We start from the raw sequence: 25,861 nt of genomic DNA, 5'->3' as shown, positions 1-25,861 counted from the left end.
AAATACAATCTCGCAAGATCAAAGATGTCTTCCTTAAAAGTATCTAGAAATTATATTTATTACTTATATGTAATTTTTGTAAGGACTACTACACCTTCTGCTCCGATCTCATGACATATCACCTCGTCTTAGCTAATCTCTTAATAAACTTGCATTTACTACATTGCCATTGAAAGTGTTATTAATACAAGATACATTGCTTTGTATATATGAAAAAAATAGAAAAAATAATAATACTTACTCTTTGAGATTCGGAAGTCCTTAAGCCTCTAAGAATCTCCATCAATCAAGATATCTAAAATCATAAATTTTTGGTCATTTGGCAATGTGTTGGATGCCAAGGTATATAACATATCCTTCCTCAAACAATCTGGTCTATCATCCCAATTTTCTTGCACTAGTCAATTGTAACACAACATCAAAATCAAAATGCAACATCAAAACCAATTTACGTCATTGCCTATCAAAATAACTAAAAGGGAAGGACATATGTTTTCTTACTCTCAAAGAAACTATCTCCTTGGGCAAGGTTTGTAATCATGGCTAAAACCATATAGTATCATGCCTCCACTTTCGCTCATCTTTATAAAAAGTAGCTCTCCATCTATCTTCAAACTCCATTGCAGGTAAGGTATCTACAAGGGGGTCAATCTCTCTAGTGGCAGCTTCACAAGTTACTTCATTAGTGATGCTAATCTTATATTGAAAATGTTAGAATTATTTATTCCTCTACCGAGCCATATAAAGAATGTACCTAGAATACTGTTTGGGATAGCTCTGAAAGTTCACAATTATACCAAGATGGGGGTTACCCTTCTTTTTTTGCATCGTGGCATCTCTCTTGTATGCTTTTTTGTTTGATAATCCGAGTGCCCTAATGAGTCACACCTTGTCCACAAGAAGAGATAATGAAATATAGCCCACTTCATTCATCATAAGACAAAAAGATTCATCTCAAAATTATCTTATAGAGGTCTTTAATCTTTGGGACAAGCTCCTAGTAGCGGAGCCCATTGACTCACAAGATCTATATGTATGGAACATGAAGATTGGAACCGCCATCGGTACTTGGTGGAGTTACAGAGCTACATTGGTGAAGAAAAGGAGGATCCCCCCTAAGAGGAGCTAAAGAATAGAGTAGCCTTTAAAAGCACTTAAGTGTAGGAACCTTTATGTAGTTATGTCATGTTGTCTTTAGAAAATAGTATGTAAGGCTGATGTAATAACCTTTTTGGAATAAAATGATCTTTTAATTATGATTGTTATTTACCTTATTAATTTTACATTGTTTATCGTTTTTAGGAGACAATATTCAAACCTAATGTAATATCTTTTTTGGAATAAAATTCTTTTACCCATAATTGTTTATATTATTAACCTTTAACAATTTTACATTGTTCATTATTTAAGATGGGCCTGGCACTATTGGGGCTGGTTTGGGCATGGTGGATCCAGCACAGTGGGGCCCATTAGTTGATGATGGGTGAATGTTTCTTTCCTAGAGGTTTCTTTGAATAGGGCCTCGAGATATGGCCTGATCTTGGTTTTCGTCTCCTATCTGTCATTCAGCTCAAACTTTTTGCTACTCATATTCAGGGCAAAAGAGAGAGAGATGGCTCCAAGAAAAGCAGAAAAACAACAGGCAAAGACTAAGAAAGGTATATGATGTGAATAGCCAAGATTCTACTGAGATTGTGTTTTAATGTTTTTAGATATGCTTACTTGGGCTTGGTGTGTGTGTCTTACTATAGACAACAGGGGATACTCACTTAGATCTGGGCGTGTTTGTTTGACTCTAGCGAGGAAGCTCAATCACGGACACCTGTGTCCTCACATGTATCTCCTGTTAGAGAGGAAACAGAAGCGCATAATTCTCTTGTTCATGAGGAAGAAGCGCTTGTTTTGGAGAACGAAATGAGCTCACCTCCTCCAACTCACACGAAGATGCCTGAATCTAGTACTGGTCAAGGGGAGACCCATAGAAGGCTTCTTGAAAAATCTATTGAATTGGGATTGCTTGGTGATCTATTCACTAAGTTTTTTGTGCAACGCAATTCCTCTACCCCATTGGTCCCTTTATACAGGCTGATTCCAAATGAAGCCATCTGTACAGTTTCTAGCCAACTTGAGGTGTTTCGTGATTCCTTTGACTGCCATGGCTATGTCGAAGTATCTTTTTTAGTTTCACTTACACGTCCCGGAAGCTCTATGTATTTCACGGTCACACAAATAGACTTGCAAGAATGGGGACCAGACTGGGTGGTACAACATGACAGATTTGAGAATAAAATCAGAGGAACTGAGTGGAAGGATCTCAGTGGTGGTAAGAAGTTTCTTGTTTGGGATGGCAATCATCGCGTGAAGGCATGGATGTCTCGAGTGCGCGAAGGTATGTTCTTTTGAATGCCATAGAGTGATTTTATGCAACATTAAAAGTAATATATTGTAATATCTTTATTTTGTTTTCTCTAGCTTGGTCACATAGCCCCTCATGCCATGTCCAGGTCAAATGTCAATTTTTGGTTGTAGACAAGAAGCAAGAAGGAGAATTGCTATTGGCTTTGCGATCTCAACATGAGTAAGTGATCCCTCTCTACTTAATTACAGACATTGTGAAGTCATTGTTAAGTTCTTGGCTCATTGTGACTCTTTACAACAGATTGGTGCGCACTAGTGTTACACTCACACTGTCACATGAGATCTTCATGTTTCAATGATTTGGAATGGCGGCAAATCATCCATATTGGACTACCTTGGTGAAGACATAAGAAGGTGGGCTTTAATGGAGCTTAGTTTGGAGCGACGAAGTGGAGAGCAATGGTACAATGCTCTATCTTGGCACAGCTTGTGTGGAAGGTAGTGTTTGCATTTTTCATCTTTTATTAATAAACGGATTATCAATGTTTTTTAATTGTGTGAGTGATAATGAGTCCTTTTCGTTACACGTAGACATCGTTTGAAAATGCGGTGAAGCAAGCTATATCATGCATTGATAGACATGCCATGGGGTTGCAAGAATATGAGACAAAATGTGAGAAAGCCAGACGTGGTGTAGAGCAAAATTTTCGAGATAGAGCGTACAAGATGCTCATAATTGCAAACCCATCCAATGGTGATGCATTCTTTCAACTCGTATATAACTATGATTGGTCTAAGAAGGGATTGGTTGCTCTGACCAAAGAAAAGCTCTACACAGTCGCCATATCTCAGATTTCAACTCAAAGGTATGCCACATGTCAATAAACCTCCCTTAACATAAACTAACCTTAACATCTAATCTCTTATGGCTTTGGTATGATGCTGAAATAGGAAGACGGAATTGCTTCAAATGCTTATGACCGGGAGGGCAAAGGACAAGGTAATTTCGGAGATGTTTGGGGATAACAAAAAGACATTGCTACATATGAAGAAAGAGTTGTATTGGGAAGAGCTAATGTAGGGGAGGCAGACTCTATTTTGGAGGGTTTATTGGTATATGATGATGTTATCTACGTCCCACCATTTATGCAATGGGTGCAAGAGGAGCGATCGAAACACATACCATGGGCCTTCCATGAGGTGTGGGCAAAGATTGGAAAAGTGAAGGAAGGCCAAAAGCAACCTGAGGTGGAGAATGCCGCAAAGAGGATTGTCTACAGGTATATATCTTCTAATGCCATTCTATTTTTGCAAAAAATACATATATGCATTAAAAAAAATATTTTAGTGCTGTTTGTTTTATTTTGGATATGTAGGTGGGTGCAGCTACTCATTGGCCAAGGTCTAATGGATGAAGAGACGGAAGCAATCAAAGAATGGGTAGATCCAAATTCCTCGGAAATAATGTACCCGAAGGAATGGGTTGAGAGGGGTTTCTAATTGGGAATATCATGAAAAGATGCAGGGGGGAAGAGAGCTTGAGCTCTTGCAAGCACACACACACACTCACAAAACCCTAATAGAGAACACACAAGGTGAGAGGCTGAAAATCTTCTTCTCTACTCAACATTCAACACACCATATACAAGAATAAGAGTACACACAATATGAAAGGTACTCAACCAAATATATACACAGGTTCTCTATAATGTGAACCCGACTAAATGAGCTGGCGCTATAACTATGCCAGTCTCTAGAATGGCTGTCACACAGCCTGTCATCCCACTGGCCGCATATCTCCCATGATCTCACCAACCATGCCAGTGGTGTAAGTGTGGGGCCTATCCCCCAGGCGGGTCATCAGTGGCCACCGCCTCACTAGACGAGCTCGATATCTCAACACTCCCCCTCGAGCTCAACTCCATCTCATGTACACCAAGCGAAGCCCTGAATCTGTGGAGCTTCTCTGTACCCAATGCTTTGGTGAAGATGTCAGCTACCTGATCCTCTGTGCTGACATAAACAAGGTCAAGATCTCCTGCCAAGACCTTCACTCTGACGAAGTGGTAGTGAACCTCTATGTGCTTCGTACGAGCATGAAAGACTGGGTTCCTGGCCAACTGTATACTGCTAATGTTGTCACAAAAAATGACAACTTGTCTATCCACTGATAGACCCAAATCTACAAGTAGCTTTCTCAACCAAGCTACCTCACATGCTGCCATAGTAGCTCCTCTGTACTCGGCCTCTGTACTGGATAGAGCAACCGTAGGCTGCTTCTTGCTGCTCCAAGTCACAGTAGCACTCCCCAAAGAAAACATGAATCCACTGGTAGATCTTCTATCTGAGATACTACCAGCCCAATCAGCATCTGTGTACCCATGTACACATATCTCTGTCCCAGTCTCATAGAATAGTCCACAATGCAAAGTAGACTTCACATACCTCAGTATGCGTCTCACTGCATCCAAATGCGGTTTCCGTGGAACCTGCATAAACTGACTCACCAACCCAACAGCATAGCTCAAATCTGGTCTAGTGATCGTCATGTAGATCAAACTTCCTACTATGCGTCTGTACATAGTAGGATCCTCCAAGATCTCTCCTCAATCTGCACTCAACTTGCCATTCTGATCCAATGGCACAGAAATAGGCTTACAGCCTGTCATACCATACTTGGACAACATGTCCAAGCCATACTGTCTCTGCAGTAATCCAATACCATGTGGTGACCTAATCACCTCAATGCCCAAGAAATATCTGAGCTCCCCCAGATCCTTCATCTCAAATTTCTGTCTAAGCAAGATCTTTACATCAAAGATCTCTGCATCATGGTCCCCCGTAATAATCAAGTCATCTACAGAGATGACAACAAGCACAACTCCTCTATCACCATGTCTCACATACAGCGAGAAATTTGCATTGGCTACATGAAAGCCAATAGTGAGATATTCAGAAATCTTGTCAGACCATGCTCTTGGTGCTTGCTTTAAGCCATACAAGGCTTTCTTCAACCTGCAAACATACTCGGGGTGACCCACATCCTCATAACCAGGTGGCTGCAACATATACACCTCTTCTTGCAAATCCCCATGCAAGAATGCATTCTTTACATCCATCTGATGTAAAGACCATTGCTTTGATGCAGCCACTGCTATCACAACTCTCATCGTTGCCATCTTGGCAACTGGGCTGAAAGTTTCCTCATAATCAATCCCATATGTCCGTGCATATCCTTTGGCTACCAATCTAGCCTTGTACCTGTTTATGCTTCCATCACTGTTATGTTTAACTTTGTACACCCACTTGCATCCAATGGCTTTCTTGCCTTCAAGCAACTGCACTAAATCCCAAGTTTCATTTCCATATAGTGCATCCATCTCCTCATCCATAGCTTTCTCCCAACACACATTTCCAACAGCCTCATCAATGCATGTCGGCTCAACAACCTGCACAACCTTTGCCATATATGCATAGTGATTTGCCACATAACCATCATAGGTAAATCTCTGCACAGGATTTCTCACTCTCCCAGATCTTCGCAGCTTCTCGTTCATGGCTTCCATAGCCTTCTTTACACCAGGTGTTCTCATAGCTGGGATCCCAAGCTCCTCATCAAGGCTCATATCTGAGCCACTAGACTCTCCATCAACATGAGAATGCCCTGCAGAAATGTCAGGCATACCAAGGGGCTCAACCACTTTCTCTTTTCCTTTACGTGATGTACTAATCACATTTGCAGGGCTGGTATTATGACGCAGCCTACCACTCCATGGTCTATCAATAGACCCACTAGATGAGGACTCTCCTGGTCCACTCAAAGACTGTGATTGCTGACCTGCATTCTGTGCAACCACACTTCCACTCACATCAGCCCCAACAGCTTCTTTTTCAGCAGCATACCAGCTGCTCATCTCATCAAAGACAACATCCCTGCTTACCCTCAACTCACGTGTAGTAGGGTTATAACACCTGTATCCCTTTTGCTCAAGGGAGTATCCAATAAACACACATTTTTCAGCTTTTGGATCCAGCTTAGTTCTCAGCTCATCTGGCACATGCACATATGCAATGCATCCAAAGACTTTCAAATGAGATAAATCTGGTTTTCTGCCAGTAAACCTCTCCTCTGGAGTTACATCATGTATGGCTGCAGTTGGAGTCCTATTCATGATGTATACTGCTGTAGAAACAGCCTCAGCCCAATAGCAATGCGGCATATTCTTCTCTTCCATCAATGCTCGCGCAGTCTCAGCAATGTGCCTGTTTTTTCGCTCAGCAACTCCATTTTGCTGCGGAGTGTATCTGCATTCATGTGAACTATCTCCGAATGCCATTCTTCTTCAAAAATTCAGAGAACTCATTGGAGAAGTACTCTCCCCCTCCATCTGACCTTAGGCACTTTACATATTTCCCTGTTTGCTTTTCAACCAAAACTCTAAAATTCTGAAAGTGAGTGCAGGGGGGAAGAGAGCTTGAGCTCTTGCAAGCACACACACACACTCACAAAACCCTAATAGAGAACACACAAGGTGAGAGGCTGAAAATCTTCTTCTCTACTCAACACTCAACACACCATATACAAGAATAAGAGTACACACAATATGAAAGGTACTCAACCAAATACATACACGGGTTCTCTATAATGTGAACCCGACTAAATGAGCTTGCGCTATAACTATGCCAGTCTCTAGAATGGCTGTCACATAGCCTGTCATCCCACTGACCGCATATCTCCCATGATCTTACCAACCATGCCAGTGGTGTAAGTGTGGGGCCTATCCCCCAGGCGGGTCATCAGTGGCCACCGCCTCACTAGACGAGCTCGATATCTCAACATATCAGAGATATCCTTGGTGGTTGGACTATCCTCTAAATCATGTGCCTCCAAGTGAGGAGCTCCTAGACAAAGGTACTTTTTTGCTTTCTACTGAATTATATGCATGTAAATGTATATGTATATGTAAACCTTCCTACCTATACAAATACAGAGCAAATACATACCTATACATACATATAAATATATATAAACTATCCATATGCATATACATATTAGATACATATGTACATACAGAGATATACATATACAAATACATATGTAAACATATATGTACATATACATATACATACATAAATACATACCTACATACATACACTAAATTATATACTAAATTCCTACATACATACAAAGTTCATGTTACATTTAAGATTTGGCATGTTAGATTTTAAAGAAACATTGATAAGTTTTGAAGTTTATTTTGGGATTTTTTAGAAAATGCAAAGGAGATGCTGTCCAAATTTTTTGTAAATTTGTACATACATACATACATACGTACATACATAGTTCATGTTACATTTAAGGTTTGGCATATCAGATTTTAAAGAAACGTTGTTAAGTTTTGATATATACATACCTACATACATATACATATAAATAGATACATATACATACACATACATATACATAGATACATACCTACATACATATACATATACATATGCATATACACATACATATACATATACATAGATACATATACATCTACATACATATACATATACATCTACATACACATACATATACATATACATATGCATATACACATACCTACATATACATATACATCTACATACATATACATAGATACATATACATCTACATACATATACATATACATCTACATCTACATACATATACATATGCATATGCATATACACATACATATACATATACATCTACATACACATACATATACATATACAAAAAGGTCTGGGGATTTCTACCTTTTACTAAATTATCTTGATCTATTTCTTGAAGAATTTAAGAATTGCCAATTTGAGCTTGAAAGAGAGCCCCCAACTCAAGAAGACTCTAGAATACCTTCCCCGCAACCAATAAACTTGACCCAGTCTCCAATAGTTGGATCCTCGCGCGTGGCCCCAAAACCATCCACACCACTATCATGAGTGCCACAATCACACCAAGAGCATACATCTACATCGTCTCAAGTGCAACGTGAGAGGCGAACAAAGAGACGTCTTGACATTATGCATGATGTTCAAGAGGGAGACCCCACAAATGAAGATCAAGAGCGAGACCCTCCACCAAAGCATCTTCAAAAGGGGGAGGTGTCAGGAAAACGTGACATCATGGACATGACTAGTAAGAGTACTTTCCATCGTAAATTTATTTTAAGAAGTGTGTGCTTTTGAAATGCATCTCATTTTTTGTCTTGTTTACTTGCAGGTGAGAGATATTCTTCACACATATTACTGGTAGACGTCTACACTCTTTCGGAGGGCGCAGATAGGTAAAAAGAATAATTTCACCATATAATTAGTTTTCCAAGTTATACTTACCAAAACCAAACATCATAAATCTTTTATGTAGTGTGGAAGAATTCTTGATGAAGATTTCCAAGGCTTTATCTCATAGAAGTGCTCCCTCAGATACAGTGGCTCGCCTCGTATGGGCTGACTTTCCTACAGGTTTACAGGCTGTTGATGTAGATACAGATGGGCGTCCCTCATGGAATTAAGTTTCTTCATCATTGATACGTGCCACACTCAGTTTTGTTGGTTTGTTTGTGGCTGATGAGGGTTGGTTTGTGTATTTTAATGGATCAACTTCCTAAAATATATTCCATGGGAAAGAAAGTTGGATTGGTCATGCATCGAACAATGTTTGTTCATGTGGAATCAAGTTATTTGTATGAGAATTGAGACTGGGTAAGTCATAATCTCTCAAATATTTTCCTTTATGTATACATGTTATGTGGTATGGATATCCAAACATAATGTTTTCTCGTTGTTATGGTAGGTGGATACATTGGCGCTTAGTATGTTCTATCGAGTAAATTGCCATGTCCCTATTATTGATCGTGAGGCTGGGCAAAATGTTTCAAAGAAGTTATTCAACGCTCAACGAAATTTCATTTTTGAGAAGAATAAGAAGCATCCATTCCAACGCACGATGGTCTTGGAGCGCTACATTCGAGGTGGTGTAGAAAGATCTCCTATGTTCTTCAGGTGAGACAATTTTCATTCTGTTCATTTTCATAGCTACTTTTTCAAAATACTTAGATGCACGTTTATGATTGAATTTCATTGTAGGTGGCTAGTGGAGACCTTCTCAAGTGAAGGAGATGGTGTCTTGGATGTTTTTGTGGGATGTGGAGGCTTGGGACGTGCATGCCAAGAGTTAAAAAGCCACTATATGGGGATAGAGAATGACATGGAGGTAGCCAAAGCATGTCTGGGACATTTCTCATTAGGTCGGGATGACACGTAGAAGAAGGCTATAATTTGTGGATCAAAAGACTTTGTAATCAAGATTGTCATGGTTTGGAAGTTTAAAGATCGATATATACATTTTTATCTTTAAAAAATTGTGTTATATATTTAAGTAAGTAAGAAAGTATGTATGTAATGTATGTATATATGTTAGTGATGCGTAGGTAGCTCTTATATGTATGTATGTATATGTATATGTATATGTATATGTACGAGGTGTATGAATTTAGGTAGATATATGTATATGTATATGTACGAGGTGTATGAATTTAGGTAGATATATGTATATATATAATTATATCAATAAGTATGATATGGATCAAAAGACTTTGTAATCGAGATTTTCATGGTTTGGAACTTTAAAGACCGATATGTACATTTTTTATCTTTAAAGGATTGTTTTTTATATTTAAGTAAGTAAGAAAGTATGTATGTATGTATGTATGTATATATGTTAGTATGTAGGTAGCTCTTGCATGTATGTATGTATATGTATATTTTGTATGTGTATATGTATGAGGTGCATGAATTTAGATAGGTAAATGTATATATGTAATTATATCAAAAAGTATGATGCGAATCAAAAAACTTTGTAATTAATATTTTTATGAACTAGATCTTTAAAAGACTCAAATTTATATTGTTGATCTTTCAAAGCTTGTTATTTATATGTAAGTAAGTTCTTGGTCCTTTACGAAGCTCATAGTAAGTTCATGGTCCTTTGCAAAGCTCCGACTCCTTGTTCATTGCTCCAAAAAGCTCGGTAAAAAAAGCTCGCAAAAAAAAAAATCTCCCTTTTCAAGATGCTCAACAGCGATCTATCACTTGTGCTTTTTTGCATAACGCTACTCAGTAGCATTATGCAAAAATCTCCCTTTTCAAGATGCTCAACAGCGATCTATCACTTGTGCTTTTTTGCATAACGCTACTCAGTAGCGTTTATAATAGCCAAATAATGCTACTCAGTTGCCTTTATAGTAGCGACTATACTGTAAAAATGTCTCATTTTTTTAATCCGCTGCGAGTTTTATCTTTTGAATACGATAAACTTGTACTCTGAGTTTTTTTTTACAAGTTTTTACCTTGTCTATCATTTCAACCTCTCCTACCCTATGCTCCTCAAGCTCAAGCAAGGTATGTCTATTGTTTTCATTTATCTCCTATACAAACAAGCTTTCCATGAAAGCTATCTTTTGAGTATTTCCTTTCTCTTTTCTCTCTTTTAAGTTTTTATTTTCTTCTTTTTTCCTCATTAAGCCCTCTGCATTAAAGCTTCACATGGTAAGAGATCTTGATTTTTCTTAATACTTTTTTTTTCTTGACTTGGTTTAATTTTGTATGTTTTCAACACATACAAGCCTCAAAAGAGATCTCTTTCTTGTATATTTCTTCTTTCATGCTTTTACATGTTTATAGGGTTTGTAAGTTTTAGAGCTTTTAAGATTAGAGTTTGTTATTAATACATTTTTTTCTTATTTTGGTTTAATTTTGTAGGTTTTCAATACATACACAAGCCTCACAAGGTAAGAGATCTCTTTCTTGTATGTTTCTTCTTTCATGCTTTTACATGTTTATAGGGTTTGTAAGTTTAGGGCTTTTAAGATTAGGGTTTGTTATTAATACATTTTTTCTTTACTTTGGTTTGATTTTGTAGGTTTTCAACACATACAAGCCTCACAAGGTAAGAGATCTCTTTCATGTATGTTTCTTCTCTTATGCTTTCACATGTTATAGGTTTGTAAGTTTAGGGTTTTAAGGTTAGGATTTGTTTATTTTCCCATGCTCCATGCATGCCGGTAGCAACCTATGGCAGCCAGTAGCAACCAATGCATGCTGAGTAGCATCCAATGCATGCCGATAGCTTCCTACGCATGGTGGTAGCAACCAACGCATGCCGGTAGCAACCTACGCACGTCGATAGTATCCAACGCATGCCGGTAGCAACCTATGGAAGCCGATAGCATCTAATGTATGTTGGTGGCTTCCTACGCATGTCAGTAGTAGCAGCCAATGCATGCTGGTAGCAACCTACGCATGCCGGTAGCTTCCTACGCATGCCGGTAATGACCTACGCATGCCAGTAGCTTTCAACGGATGCTAGTAGTAACCTACGCATGCCGGTAGTAAACCAATACATGCCGATAGCTTCCTATACATGCTGGTAGCAACCAACGCATGCCGGTAGCATCCTACGCATGTCGGTAGCATCTAACGCAGACCGTTAGCAACCTATGGAAGCCAGTAGCATCCAATGCATGCTGGTAGCTTCCTATGCATGCCGGTAGCAACCTACGCATGCCGGTAGTAACCAATGCATGTGGATAGCTTTATGCATTATGCCAGTAGCTTCCTATGCATGCTAGTGGCAACCTACGAGTAACCAATGCATGCCGATAGCATCCAATGCATGCTGATAGCTTCCTACGCATGCCGGTAGCAACTAATGCATGCTGATAACTTCCTAGGCATGCCGGTAGCTTTCTATGCATGCCGATAGCAACCTACGCATGCTGGTAGCTTCCTATGCATATACCAATAGTAACCAAAGCATGCCGGTAACTTTATGCATTATGCCGGTAGCTTCCTATGCATAACAATTTTAAGTATTTATGTATTTTCTTGAATATATGGTAAATAACTTGAGGTGTGATATTACACGTGAAGGAGGAGTCGATATCCCAATAATATTTGTAAGTATATATTAGCATTAAATTGTATCTTATCTTTTAATTAAAGAAGGTTATCTTAAATAACAACTTTCTAAAATGTTCATTAAATTTTGTTTGTATATCTATAGCATGAAGCAGTGGACCACCCCCTACGTAAGATGAATATGATTTTGCATTACAACAGGGTTTGTAAGCTCTATTTGATGCTCTATTTGATAGGGTGCAAGAAGGCGAAGGATATATTGTTATTACTAGAGGAGATGCTTGGTAAGCATGGCAAGTAAGTAAATTTCTAAATCCTAAATTTCTTTGTTTTGACAAAACTGATTCTCACTTGTGTTAGTTTTATTTTGTTTTAGGATCATGTAACTAGAAATGGTGGTTCAAATGTCCATGCCGGTGTAGCAATGGAAATGTGAAAAGCGAAGGAGTTGGAGCTACAAGGAACAATAATAATCGCACAGCATGAGATCTAGATAGCCCCTAGCTTCATAGCTTTTCATTACACTTTATCTTGTATATGAGTTTTTTGGAATCATACACTTATGTAATTCCGCTAAGTATTATAATTGAATTTTGACATTCCTAAAATGATGAATTGTAAATGTCTTTTCTTTTTGGTATTTGTCAAGTTTTATATTACACTTGTCCATGATGATATGAAGTAATGTTAGTTTTACCATGTCTACATTAGAAAAAAAAGAGCTGGGGTAGACTAGGGAGTCCTTTGCATACTCCCCAGTTTGCCCCAACTTTTTTTTATCATGCAGTACTTTCGCTGAGCAATGAAAATAACAACGTTATTTCACTGTTTAGCAACGAAATAGTGTTGCTGGTTTCACTGTTGTGAGTAGCGAACCCGTTTTGCAACAACGAAAATAGCAGCATGTTTAGCAGCGATATAGGCCTGACATCTCCTTACTCTTCTAGTTATAAAAGCGCTGCTATTTTCATTGCTAAACCCTCATTCTGTTGTAGTGATTGAACAACACTTTCTATTATAATAAATCTTTTGATACTCTTGTGCAATGTCATTGATTATTGAAACGATATGCATTGGGAAAGACACCCAAATGGGATTGCATGGCGAGATAAGGCATAAACATATAGGTACTCCAAAATATAGGTGTTGTATATTATATGAAATTCAGAGAAATGTTTTCTTTATAGGTGGATTTCAACGGCGATATATGAGTTTTGGGATAGCTTCCTAAAGCATCATGTAGGTGGATGTCAGCGTCGATATATGAGTTTTGGGATAGCTTCTTAAAGCATCATGTAAAAGAAGGGCAAGTGATTGTAGAGCTTTATGTACGATGTGGAGATTCTGCTATGGTAGCCCGCAAATTGAGCATAAACATAGTTCGTATTAATCCCGAAGAGAAGGTTGTAAAGGGTGTCTTCAAGAAGATGCATGGTAGTTCAATGAATATATTTGTTTATAAATATTCAAGTGATTGGGTTTAACAATTTTTTATGATTATGCCATGATATTATTTTATATGTGAGAGAGAGAGAGAGAGAGAGAGAGAGAGAGAGAGAGAGAGATGCATGTTGGGGTTTAAGATGAAATAAGAATGAGAGTTTCAACAATGTTTGTGCTCAACATGTCAAATAAACTAATGAAGTATTAACATTGTGTGTATTGTGTAGATGAATTAGGTAGTGTTAAGTTTGTAGACTCAAAGGATCTATAGGGATTAAATCAAATTATATGTACTATGTTAATAAATTAATAATAAGTTTGTGGTCGCAAATGATCAGAAGAACGAGAGAGAGAACATGAAGAGCAAGAGAGATGCAAGACGTGACATGGACAAGAGATAGAGAACATGCAAAGAGAGAGAGAGAGAGAGAGGATGCTATCCAAAGAGAGTGAGATTGACAAGGAAGAGTGAAAATGAGTTAGAAAGGAAGAGATAATGATAGATTGCTAATGAAATAGAGGAGGGGAGAGGGAAGAGGGTGATAGAGATAAGGAAGGGGGAGACAAAGGGAGACAAGAGACAAGGGAGAGACAGAGAGAGAAAGGTAAGGGAGAGTGAGACGATAGAGAAGAGATACAAAAAAGAGAGAGAGAGAGAGAGAGAGAGAGAGAGAGAGAACAGAGAGAGACAAGAGACAAGAGAGATAAGGGAGAGAGAAAGAGATAGTAGGAGAGAGAGAGAAGAGAGGGAGAGATATAGAGATGGTAGTAGAGAGAGGGAGAGGGAGAGAAAGAGATGGTAGGAGAGAGAGAGAAAAAAGAGTGAAGAAAGAGAAAGATATGGTAAGGGAGAGACATAGAGAGAGAAAGGTAAGGAAGAGTGAGACGATAGAGAAGAGATACAAGAAAGAGAGAGAGAGAGAGAGAGAGAGAGAGAGAGAGAGAGAAGAGACAAGAGAGATAAGGGAGAGAGAAAGAGATGGTAGGAGAGAGAAAGAAGAGAGGGAGAGATATAGAGATGGTAGTAGAGAGAGGGAGAGGCAGAGAAAGAGAAGGTAGGAGAGAGAGAAAAAAGAGTGAAGGAAGAGAAAGTGATGGTAGGAGAGAGAGAGAAGAGAGGAAGAGGGTGTGTATGTGGTGGTGGTGGTGAGTTGTGTGTGTGTGGGGAGTGAGGGAGGGAGGTTGTTGTCCAACAAAACTGGCATGCACATGTAAAGACTTCCATGTAGCAGTGCATTTTTTTGGAATTTATTATTTTTTTTCCTATTAAGCAACTACTAAGATTTGAACTAAATTTACAAGAGCTGAAAAATAAAATAAACCACCCTTCTGAAAAGGAAAACAACTCCGGCTACCCTAATCTTGCTTGTCAAGAGGATTGTTCCAACTTGACACATTAACCATCTGATCTTCATTCAGGTCACCTGGTAAGCTCATGCACACCGTAGTGACAAGCTTACTCCTTTGAGACCTAAAGTATCAAACGATCGCCAGGGTGATTCATGGTGCGCAGGTACAGGTACAATCCCATCCGTCCATCTGCATCCTCTTTGTGCTGAGCTTTGTTCTTGGGATCCAGAGAAGCTGAGAGGTTTGCAGCAGCTGATGCGCCCATTGTCGTATACTTGAGGAGAAGGGTTTCTTCTGGTTGGTGTGTGTGTGTGTGTGTGTGTTGCGGCGACCGATTGGTTTGAGTGATCAAAAATCAACCTGTATCCACCGTAACACAGAGAAACTTACCACCCACCGTACTGGTAGCACACAGTGCGCACATCTCATACAAAAACCATCACAATACCTCGAGAGGCGGCCATGCGCGAGGCCTGCTCAATATATCTCTCTGCAATGGCCGTGTGCATTGCAGCACCGATAGGAAGAGCTTCTTCGTCAAGAAAAAACAGCGGAGAATGCCCCGAGTGAACTGATCCACAGGTCTCGTTTCGCATTCCGATGAAAAAGAACCCACCTGGGATGACTCTCGTGAAAAAGGCGAAATCCTCTGAGCCCATGATGGGCATCACCTTGATCACATTCTGTTCACCTACAACATCTGCTGCCACAGTGCGTATGTGCTCGTACAAATTCGGATCATTGATGGTTGGAGGATAGAAGGGAAACCCCTTCTCCAAGAAATCCACGTCCGCATGGCACCTGTGTACTTCTGCCTGCTTCACTATTATCTGAAAAGCAACAAAGGTAGGTAGTTGTTAGACAATTGTGGGCTTTCCACACTTTTTCGGGTCCTCAAAACACTATGGATTGAAGAAGAAATTGGGATTTTGAATCAACATTTTCTTCATATTTTCACCTCATTATAATTAAGCCTTGCTCCAGCTACTAATGTGGTGTATCCCTGACACCCAATTCTAATTAAATTACCTCTTTGATTCTCTGCCTTAATCTTTCGAAGCTTTCAGTTGTGAAAGTTCTGAATGTCCCGCCAATCACAACGGACTCGGGAATCACATTGTATGCGCGGCCGCCATCAACAGTGGTCACCGACACCACCTGCACAGAAAGAGGGCACACAACGGGTCTTGACATTGCGCCACAAGCTGGTCCTAAGCATGCGCACAGCTGAATAGACTGAGCTAGAGAGGAGCGCAGCCAGCCTGCAAATGAGTTGACACAGGCTAGTGAGCGTCACAACTAACCTGTGAATCCAGAGGGTTAGACTCGCGCGAAATCAAGTGTTGCAAGCTCAAGACGATCGAAGCTGCTGCAACGATGGGATCCACGGAATGCTGAGGAAGTGCCGCGTGACCACCCCTTCCAGTAACGATCGCTTTGAAGAACCCGCAGCCTGCTAAAACGGGGCCGGACCTTACACCCACCACTCCCGTTGGCTGGGCGTGCGTTACATGCAGTCCAAAGATGGCTTCCGCCTCTGCAAGAGCACCTTCTTCGATCATGCGCTTGGCTCCAGCTCCACCTTCTTCAGCAGGCTGGAAGATCAGAATGACTGTGCCCTGATCGAGGCAAAGGATGGGATGCTCAGAGATTAAAGGATGGAGATTATATATACTGAATCCCTCCTCTGTATATTGCCTGCAGAACATCATACAAGTCAATGTGCAACCAGGAGGGAAATACATACTTGCAACCTCTCAGCGCGCCTATGTAGCAATTTGGCGGCTCCTAGTAGCATCGTCACATGCGCGTCGTGCCCACACGCATGCATTCTGCCCGGTATTTTGCTCTTGTGCTCCCAGTCCACCGCCTCCTATGTGAACACCCCCCAACAAAAAAGAACATGTGCTCCAATTATGATTTATGAGTAGAAATCATGTTTACACATCGCATCAAGACTACAATGACGTGAATGGTACTATCGTAGACCATGGATCATCACATGTATAATAAGTAAGATGGGTCATGGCATCATGTAAAATGAGTCACTACTCACATGAAAAGTCTCTCGTGATGATGCTTCATTGTGTAATGGGTGACCTCACGAGTGCTCACAATTTAAAACTTAACAGTACCCTAAGGCATCCAACGCATCAAGACTACAATGACGTGAATGGTACTATCGTAGACCATGGATCATCACATGCATAATAAGTGAGATGCGTCATGGCATCATCTAAAATGGGTCACTACTCACATGAAAAGTCTCTCGTGATGTGTAATGGGTGACCTCACGAGTGCTCACATAACTCGGTTTTGTAGTGTAATTTTCCTAGTGACCTTCCAATGCTCACATAACTCGGTTTGGTAATGTAACTAGCAATCGATTTTGTAGTGTAATTTTCCTAGTTAGAATCGACATTGCCTTTAAGTTAAAAGGGATGAAATTTATACATTTTAATTATAAATCGCTACACTTGTACAATTTTTAGTGATTTTCAAGTTTAAATATTGATTAAACCTAAGCATTGCTTTTAATTTTAAAGGTTAAAAAAAAAACTTTCAAGGGCTAGACCTCACTGGTCTGGATGTAGTCCTAAAGGCCTTAAGTTTTTGAACACACATCGATCCACGTTCCAGTGCTCACATAGCCCGGGTTGTAGTGTAATTTTTCCGGCTGAAATTTTAAAATCCCGGTTGAAACCTCACGCAACTTTTAATTTTAAGGGATGAAATATGTGTATCTTAGTTATAAATCTTGACATTTGTATGATTTTTTCTCATTTTTAAGTCTAAATCCAAGTTAAATTTAACCATTGTCTTTAATCTTAAGGGTTGGGAAAAAAAATAATCTAAGAGTGCATTGCAGTATCCCTTTTTTTTCTGGAGGGCAATCCCTTAACTGGGTTGTTGACAAGCACCCTTTCTTGTCAGCCTAGTATCTTACAGTTCCTCGTTGTGTTTGAATCTATGCACTCAGTACCAATCCTCTCAATAAATTTTAAAAACTTAACAGTACCCCTAAGGCATCCAACGCAGTCCTAAAAGCCCTAACACATACATGCGCATCGGATTCGGATCGCCTTGTAAAATAACACGCGTTTAACCCTGTGTTTAACGACGTGATAAGCACAAATCAGGATTACGAACCTGGATTGGAAGGGCGTCCATGTCTGCTCTGAGGGCCACAAAGGGTGGCTTCCCTGTTCCAATGGTGGCAACAACTCCAGTTTCCGCAACAGGCCACCGGTACTGAATCTCAAGCTTATCCAATTCTGATCTAATCAGAGCACTTGTTTCAAATTCCTCATAAGCCAGTTCTGGGTTCTCATGCAAGGACCTTCTCACACTCTTCAACCAGTCTGTAAAAGCTGGTTGTTTGGCCATAACCAGGATCTCACTGGTCGAATTCCGAGCTGTCTCTCGCCCATTGGCAGCGCTAGCCCGGAAGGCGGAAACTGATGATGCAAAGTCCAGTGTTGAGGATTCAAGCCCATCTAGTGTGTAGGAGATCAGACCGTTGTCAGTGTAAAAAGAGGAACCCTGGGACAGTAAATGGGCGACTAGAAAAAAAAGCAGGAGAAACGGAGCAGAACCCATTTCAAGGCTATGGAAAAGTCGAATTGGGTTGCTGGTTTTGTAGAGGAATGAGAGTTTATTCCGCATGCAAAGTTACCCACTAAGGTAATTCCGTGCGGGCTAGAGAGAAACAGGGCAGGACCCAGTTGAGAGCGTTCTAAGAGAAGAGCTGGGTTGTTTCAGAAAGTCCGAAATGGGTTGGGAGCATCGTCCACGGTTGCGAAATCTAAACAGAAATTAGATCCCACTTATAAAACCGTCCTGTTTTGCAAAATCGGGCGGGAGCTTAATTCAGTTGGGAAATGTAAAGAGAAGGATCCCAATTCTATGGTTTGTAAGACAATTGCTGGTTAAGGATGGCTGCTGGCTTCAGATATCCTCAAATGCACTGTGCTTTCTCGAAGAGGAAAAGTATATAGCCGACATACAAAAAAAACCGCCCAAATTGCAGACTGGTTCAGTGCTGAGTACAGGCAGCTAGCGAGTGCTATGCTAGTAGGCGCTAGGCAGCAGGCTTTAAAAAGGCATCTTGCGCTGTAGTCTCTGATAAGTCTGATCAATAAGTGAGATATCGCACATGCGTAATAGCCCAACCTGCAAACTGGCTATAGCTTGCTCTTGCTGAGTAGCTGTGCGGCGTCAACATATAATACACTGATAGGCAAACAAAAGCCTATCCGGCTCTGCTAGCGTTCACTGTTCACAAAATTATAAATAAGCCTTCAATCAAGCCTAGCAGATATTGTACACTGTTCAAAAGAGGGTATGTGGAAAATTGAAATCTTATATATATATATAGATCTATATATTAGATAGTATATGGAAATCTAATATATTAGAGATAGGCAAGCTTCATAACACAAGTGGCGACAGTAATACCAACGCCTGCCGCCGAGTATTCATTGAGTCAATCTATCTAACAAATTATACATCACAATATACAATACGAGTCTGTGTGGATATACAATATGAGTCTGTGTGGATCACACGCAAATCTCAACCATATGGTGTACACTGTATATAGGTAGTTGCAAGTTGCAACTTAAGAGCTTCCTGGACTGCGTCTCCTGTGCGTGTGGGCCCTGGGGTACGTTGGTGTCAGGTGGATGCGTGTAAGGGTGAGAGTCTGATGAGAGCACGGGTGAAAATAGAAGACCTCCCTTGGTATTTTTTTGGAAGACCAAAATGAAGCTTGGTCTTCCTCTTGAAACTTAATGGTAGGTCTTCACTATGCATCTCCCAAAAAAAATTGGACTTCCAAGTAGAGGCTAGAAGCATTTTATACACAAAATCTGAGAATGAAGCAATCGAGTCTTTCTTCATTATGGATCCACTTCCTCTCTTTCACAAAACAAGGCCTTGGCAAGTGTGATGCAATCATATAGTTCCCCTCCACTAGTACAGTTTGGCAACAAAGAGTAATGCAAAGCATTATTTTCAACAACACAACCATCCTCTCGAACATAGACAAGTGCATGATTGTTGACCTTATTCAAGAACTCTCTATAGTTCTTTGAACTATACCCAAATGGATTACCAAAATACCTCTTTTGAAGGAGCTCAATAATAACATCTAAGGCATTTGCAACATCCGTGATATCCACATGGTCTTTTTGAAACTTCTTATTGAGAATGTTTATTTCATGCAATACATTCGCCATAAAATGAATCAAGAATTGCACTTGAAACGTTGTAGTAATGTTATAGAGATTTGCATCATTCTCCTTAAAGTCACTCAAGAGGGCAGGCATCGTATCCACTAATCTTTTCATAATTTTACACCTTGATAACCATCGAACACTATGTATCCTTAGAACTTCTAAGGGTTTAAGACTAAATGCCTTCATCAACCTATCGAGATTCTTGTGACGTTGTGTGGACCTACCCACCCATGCATGAACTCTATTGGCAAAGCGACATCCAAAAACCCAAATTCTACATATTTGTCACATGCATCCGAGACCACAAGTGGTTCACAATGAGCAACACAATGTACGCCAATGACATGTGGCACTTTCTCTAGCAATTTGGTAAGCACTCCATTGTTTACACCTCTCATACATGAGGCTCCATCAGATGCAAACCCAATGAGCTTCGCAAGAGACAAGCCCATTTCTTCTAAGAGAGTCATCAATGTATTGAACTTTGTTTGGGCTTTTCCATCATCCAACAAGAGTAAAGCCACAAACTTGCAAGCACATGGACCATTGCAATTCATCTTCTAGGTAAGTCACATACAGGATCATGTGCTTTTCCAAGGTGAGATCCATACTATCATCGATCAACACCAAAAAGAATGGACTTTTGCCAATGGTGGCTTTAAGGATTCCCCAATAGTTCTCTCTTGCGGCTCTAAGAAACTCCATTCCGGAAGTTCTATTGGTATATGGGGAATACTCAAAATACTCATCATTGATGGGCATTCTTGGAGTACCCATGTATCGACATTGAGACTTGAAAAAGTCCAAAGGCAAGTCCTCAACCGCAATGAAATACATTGTTTGCATAACACTTATGATGCAACTTTTCTCGGCATCAACCATAAGCTCTACATGCTTTTCAATTGGAAATACATCTTTGTGGCTTTTGAGCCTCCACCTTTGGGCAGCTAGCTTATGCACATCCGATTCCGCATGCTTATTAAGAGCGGGAAGCTGAATGGTTGTAGCCCTCTCTTTACCATAAGGGTTATTCATTCCGAATTCTTTACACCATAAGTATCTTACTCTTACTTTTCCATTTTCAGAAAAAGGACGTGCCCACGTATGTATTTGTTTCCATTGTGGAATGAAAGTTCTTACCTTCTTTTCAAGCGGCTCAACATTGTCATGTTCCTCCTCCCGAAGAGAACTTGCTTCAACAACTTCCTCGTTCAAGTTAATGGCGTCCCTTCACTTTAGGCCAAAAGTATCCTTGATATTCTTTTTGCCTAGGATCATTTCTAGGTCTTCCAATCCGAGATGTCTTGTTGGTATTTGCTTCATTTATGTGATGATAATTGAGACCTATTAAAAGAAGATTAAAGTCTATCTTAATGAATTATATGATTAAATAAACACATAACAATCTTGAGATATGAGCGTTAGTTATCATAAACGCATGAGACACATATTCTTTAGTTATCTTGAGACATGAGCAGACATTCTCTTAATATAAAGCCGATTTCATCTTTTAAAAAAAGGAACATTTTCTTACTCTCTGAAAACTTTGTGGAAGAGTGCTTTGCTGGCAGGGCCTGGGTGGTGTGGTCCAGCGAAGGTTAGCGTGGAGCGTGGAGCCTAGTAAACTTCAATGAGAAGGAGCTTCAAAGTTCGCTGATTGCAGCCTGTAGGAGAGGGTGTCAGAGTCTGGTGAAGCTCGATTATGGACCTTCCACACACACATTCTCTTCCATTATTATATACAATGTACATAGAAGCTCGATTATGGACCTTCCACACACACATTCTCTTCCATTATTATATACAATGTACATAGATACAGAGAAAACCCTTTATTTTAAATAGAAAAGGCGGACTCGCAGGTTTCCTAAACGAGTACGACGAATGATTAATCTATAGCTTTGGCGAACGAGAACGACCAATGCTCTAATTTGTCTATACATGTACCACTAGAACGACGAGATAGATGCAGTATTGGTTATAGCAAAGGGCAAAGGGGCCATTAACGTGTTGCATACTATGGATATTAATTGAGTGTGAGGAGGAGATACATGAAGGATGAATCTATAGCTTTGCCGACGAGAACGACTTGGTGGAGAGAAGAAGATCAACACCTGGCAGCAGTGGGCATCTGCACACACACACACACAGAAACTTTTGCTGCAGTTGGCGTTGACTACTGGTGGGCGGACAAAAAATTTTGCTGCAGTTGGAACTTGGTGTTGAGTGAGGAGTCTTGACTGCTGGCAGACGTTGGGCGGGGCCCGACTGCTCGCCAACAAGCAGAGGAGTTATGCCATATGGTTCAGTCACCGGTGGAGGCCCAACGATGAGCACTGAGGAGTTATGGTTCAGCCTCACGACTCACCAGTGGAAGCGCAACGGTGAGTAGATGGGGTGGAGCTCCAACAGCTAGCCTGTTGAACGGTGAGCACTAAGGAGTCATGGTTCAATCACAACTCACTAGTGGAGGCGCAACGATGAGTAGATGGGGTGGAGCTCCAGCAGCCGGTAGTTGAAATGCGCAGTAGTGCAACTTGCGAGTGTAATTCCTGCTGTAATTCCTCTTCTGAAGATCTTTACCTTTAACTGGTGCTGGCTGGCCGAACAGTTCATGATTTGATTTAGTTCAGTTTCTGATTTTAGTTCAGTTTCTGATTTTGTTTCAGGGTGTGTACCCTCTTTTGCTGAAGGTTTCATCAGGTGGTAGTGTCTCCCATGGACCTTCCACATGGGACCTTGTAACCATATTTTTTTCTAATATATTCCACCGTTTTAACTAAAACTTGCGAGTGTGCATTCACTGCACAGTGCAGTGGACTTTGGACTCCCGAGGTGTTGGCATGCAGGGCCTTCTACGGTGCATTATATGACCATTACTTCATTTTCTTAAGCCTTAATGCCTTAATTTGAAGCTTTAATTATGCCATGCCATGTGTATGATGTATCATGTAGGCATGTAGCCCATTATGATTATTATCCTTCCTTCATAAAATCACACATTGATTCTAGATTAACTATACATCACAATTCACAACTCCTCTTTTGAAGCTTTGTAAGGGTAGAAAGATATCATGCTTTTTGAATAACACACACACACACACACACATTATTATTATATTGGTCCTAAAAAAATTATATTGGTCCTAAAAAAATTACTCATATATTTCCGAATGCAGGAAGCCTTCTCCCTACCTAGGTCTTCCCAAGCAAAATTCATTTTTATTTTGGTCTTCCCATCTAGAAGACCAAATATGGAGCTTGGTTTTCTTTTGCAAACCAATTTTTTTAAAAGACGTCTATAGCAGCTTCAAGGACCCAAGATTACCTAGGAAGACTTCCATTTTTAGCACTGGATGAGAAACCTTGAATTGCAAAGGTGGTGCTGCAAGTTATACATCAGAGTGAGTTTGAAGTTTTTGGTTTTTGGTGGGTGTTCCACTGTGCTAATTTTACCAAAAGCTATCTATATTCTACTACCCACTAGTTGCTAAACCTAGTTCAGAACTATTAACAGTTGCGTCCCCACAATAAATGTAGGTAGTGGATGGAACTGTTTGAAAAAAAATATCTAAAGTTAACCATGAATTTATGGCTAGCCTATTCTTTTGGAACCCTACTAACTTCTTGCCAACATTAGTAGCAAAAGTCGGCTCTCTCCCATATTTTATTGGGTTGACCCATCTCTCTCATTTCGGTCCCCCCCCTCTCTCTCCCCTCGTCTCTCTCTTTTAGGTCCTCCCCACTCTTTGTCTACCTGGCCTTGTACTTTGCATTCTTTGATCACACGTGTCAAAAGAGACTTCAATCTTTTTTATATACAGTATAAATATAGAATGTTACAAAGCCAGAGATGTTCCATTATGTTTTTTAATTAAAAATCTTGGGCCAATGGAGACATAGCCTAGCAGTAAGGTGTTGAAGTCCCATGCATGAGGTGCTGGGTTCAAAACTTGCTGGTTGTTGACAGCGGCATGAAAAGCACACACACATGAGGACAACAGATCCCAAAAATAAATCTTGGCTTGAAAGTAGAAAGTACACATGTTATCACCCACACACACGTGCCATTGCTCACACAAGACAGATTTGAACCTATACCCTGGGGGACTTTCAAAGTTCATTTTAACCATACTAACACCCGATCGACATATCTTCACAAGGAGAGGAAAGCGTTAATGCTTCTCATAAGAGGAAAAATGTAACTTTCTTTATTGTGGGGTAAGCTAGCAACGAAAATGATGGAGCCATATCTTATGACCTTGATTTTTGAAAGGTTTAAGCTATTTTTCTTGGGGCTTTCGAGAAGGATGGAGCACCCAAAATAAGTAAAAATTATACCCCGAGCACTAAGAGCTGTGTCTCACCATGTAGGCTTCTACAAAACCCCATAGCTACAAGCTTGTGAGATGTGGAGCCATGTCTCACATGCACGCTATGACAAAATATAATCTCCCAAGCTCATTAAAATTTGGGTCGCACCTTTGTTGATGGTTGTGTTCGCATACTTCAAAGTGCTATAGAAAAGATTTATGAGTCATCTCTGCCTACCAAAACATGTGGAAAATAAGAAGTTTCATAAAATTATAGAAAGCTTCACGTTTCTCACTTTCATTTACTTAAAATTTTCATATGGTGTGACTCAATCCTAGAGTTCTCGAGATCGCTTATTACTTCTCCGAAATTCAAGATGCCTATCACACTGTGACGTAGCTTCACATTTCTCACTTTCATTTACTTAAACTTTTCATGTGGTGCGACTCAATCCTGGAGTTCTTTTGTTTATTACGTCTCTGAAATTCAGGATACCTATCCTAATGTGATGCAACTTCACGTTTCTCACTTTCATTTACTTAAACTTTTCATGTGGTGTGACTCAGTCCTAGAGTTCTCACTCTTATTACTTCTCCGAAATTCAGGATGCCTATCCCAATGTGATGTAGCTCTATGAACCCTTGAGAAATGAAGGTTTTAGTGGGGGTAAGGAGATTCTACTGTGAAAAAGCAAATAAAGTCCTCACAATTATCTTGTTTTTCTTGAAAAAGAAAACTACTCACAATTATCGTGGCACAGAAAGAACGACTGTGGCACTGTCAGATTTAGAGATTTTTAAGATTTTTCAAGGGATTTCAGGGAATTTAAGGTTGCAGGTCTGACAGTCACCCACTATATTCCCTAACTCACCCACTATATTCCCTAACAAATTCAGTTGTACCAACTTGGTTAAATGCAATTAAATTCTCTTTATGCCCAATTTAATACAGTTATTCTATTTTTAATGCAATTGCCACATTCAAGGCTAAATATCTTCTTAGATTTGGCCAATGAGAAGGGAACAGGCATGGCAGATGTGCCACCGTCGTGGCCTATAAAGGGAATGGTGGTTCGCTTCTCAGAACTACCAGCAAAATGTGATCTTCGCTTGGTTTTTCCCCCTATTCTTGTTAATTTAGGTATTTTTCCACCAATTTTTTTATGTTTTTGATTCAATAGAGAGCTAGAGCTAGTCTCAAGCTATCTATCA

General features: G+C 40.0%; 1 protein-coding gene and 1 pseudogene across 1 annotated transcript; both read right to left on the bottom strand.

Annotated features, from left to right (window-relative positions):
* Positions 1-15,024: 15,024 nt before the first annotated feature.
* LOC147640757 (IAA-amino acid hydrolase ILR1-like 4) lies at positions 15,025-19,129 on the bottom strand. Its single transcript, XM_086814712.1, has 6 exons — positions 18,247-19,129; positions 16,844-16,969; positions 16,401-16,715; positions 16,126-16,254; positions 15,545-15,926; positions 15,025-15,456 (listed from the first exon to the last, which is right to left on the bottom strand). Exons 1-6 carry the CDS (start codon positions 18,760-18,762, stop codon positions 15,452-15,454), a joined length of 1,473 nt encoding a protein of 490 aa, XP_086670838.1. The 5' UTR covers positions 18,763-19,129; the 3' UTR covers positions 15,025-15,451.
* Positions 19,130-19,997: 868 nt separating this feature from the next.
* Positions 19,998-23,085, bottom strand: LOC147640756 (uncharacterized; annotated as a pseudogene).
* Positions 23,086-25,861: the final 2,776 nt, after the last annotated feature.

This window comes from Cibotium barometz, chromosome 2 (assembly GCF_041138505.1).
Source record: "Cibotium barometz isolate CiBa-2024 chromosome 2, ASM4113850v1, whole genome shotgun sequence".
NCBI lineage: Eukaryota > Viridiplantae > Streptophyta > Polypodiopsida > Cyatheales > Cibotiaceae > Cibotium > Cibotium barometz.
This window is presented reverse-complemented; position numbering and strand designations above follow the sequence as displayed.

Coding starts and splice junctions, on each gene's coding strand:
- LOC147640757 (XM_086814712.1), bottom strand. CDS start 18,762: ATGCGGAATAAACTCTCATTCCTCTACAAAACCAGCAACCCAATTCGA. Junction 16,970..18,246: donor TGGACGCCCTTCCAATCCAG/GTTCGTAATCCT, acceptor GTGTTCACATAG/GAGGCGGTGGACTGGGAGCA. Junction 15,927..16,125: donor TAAGGCAGAGAATCAAAGAG/GTAATTTAATTA, acceptor GTTGCTTTTCAG/ATAATAGTGAAGCAGGCAGA.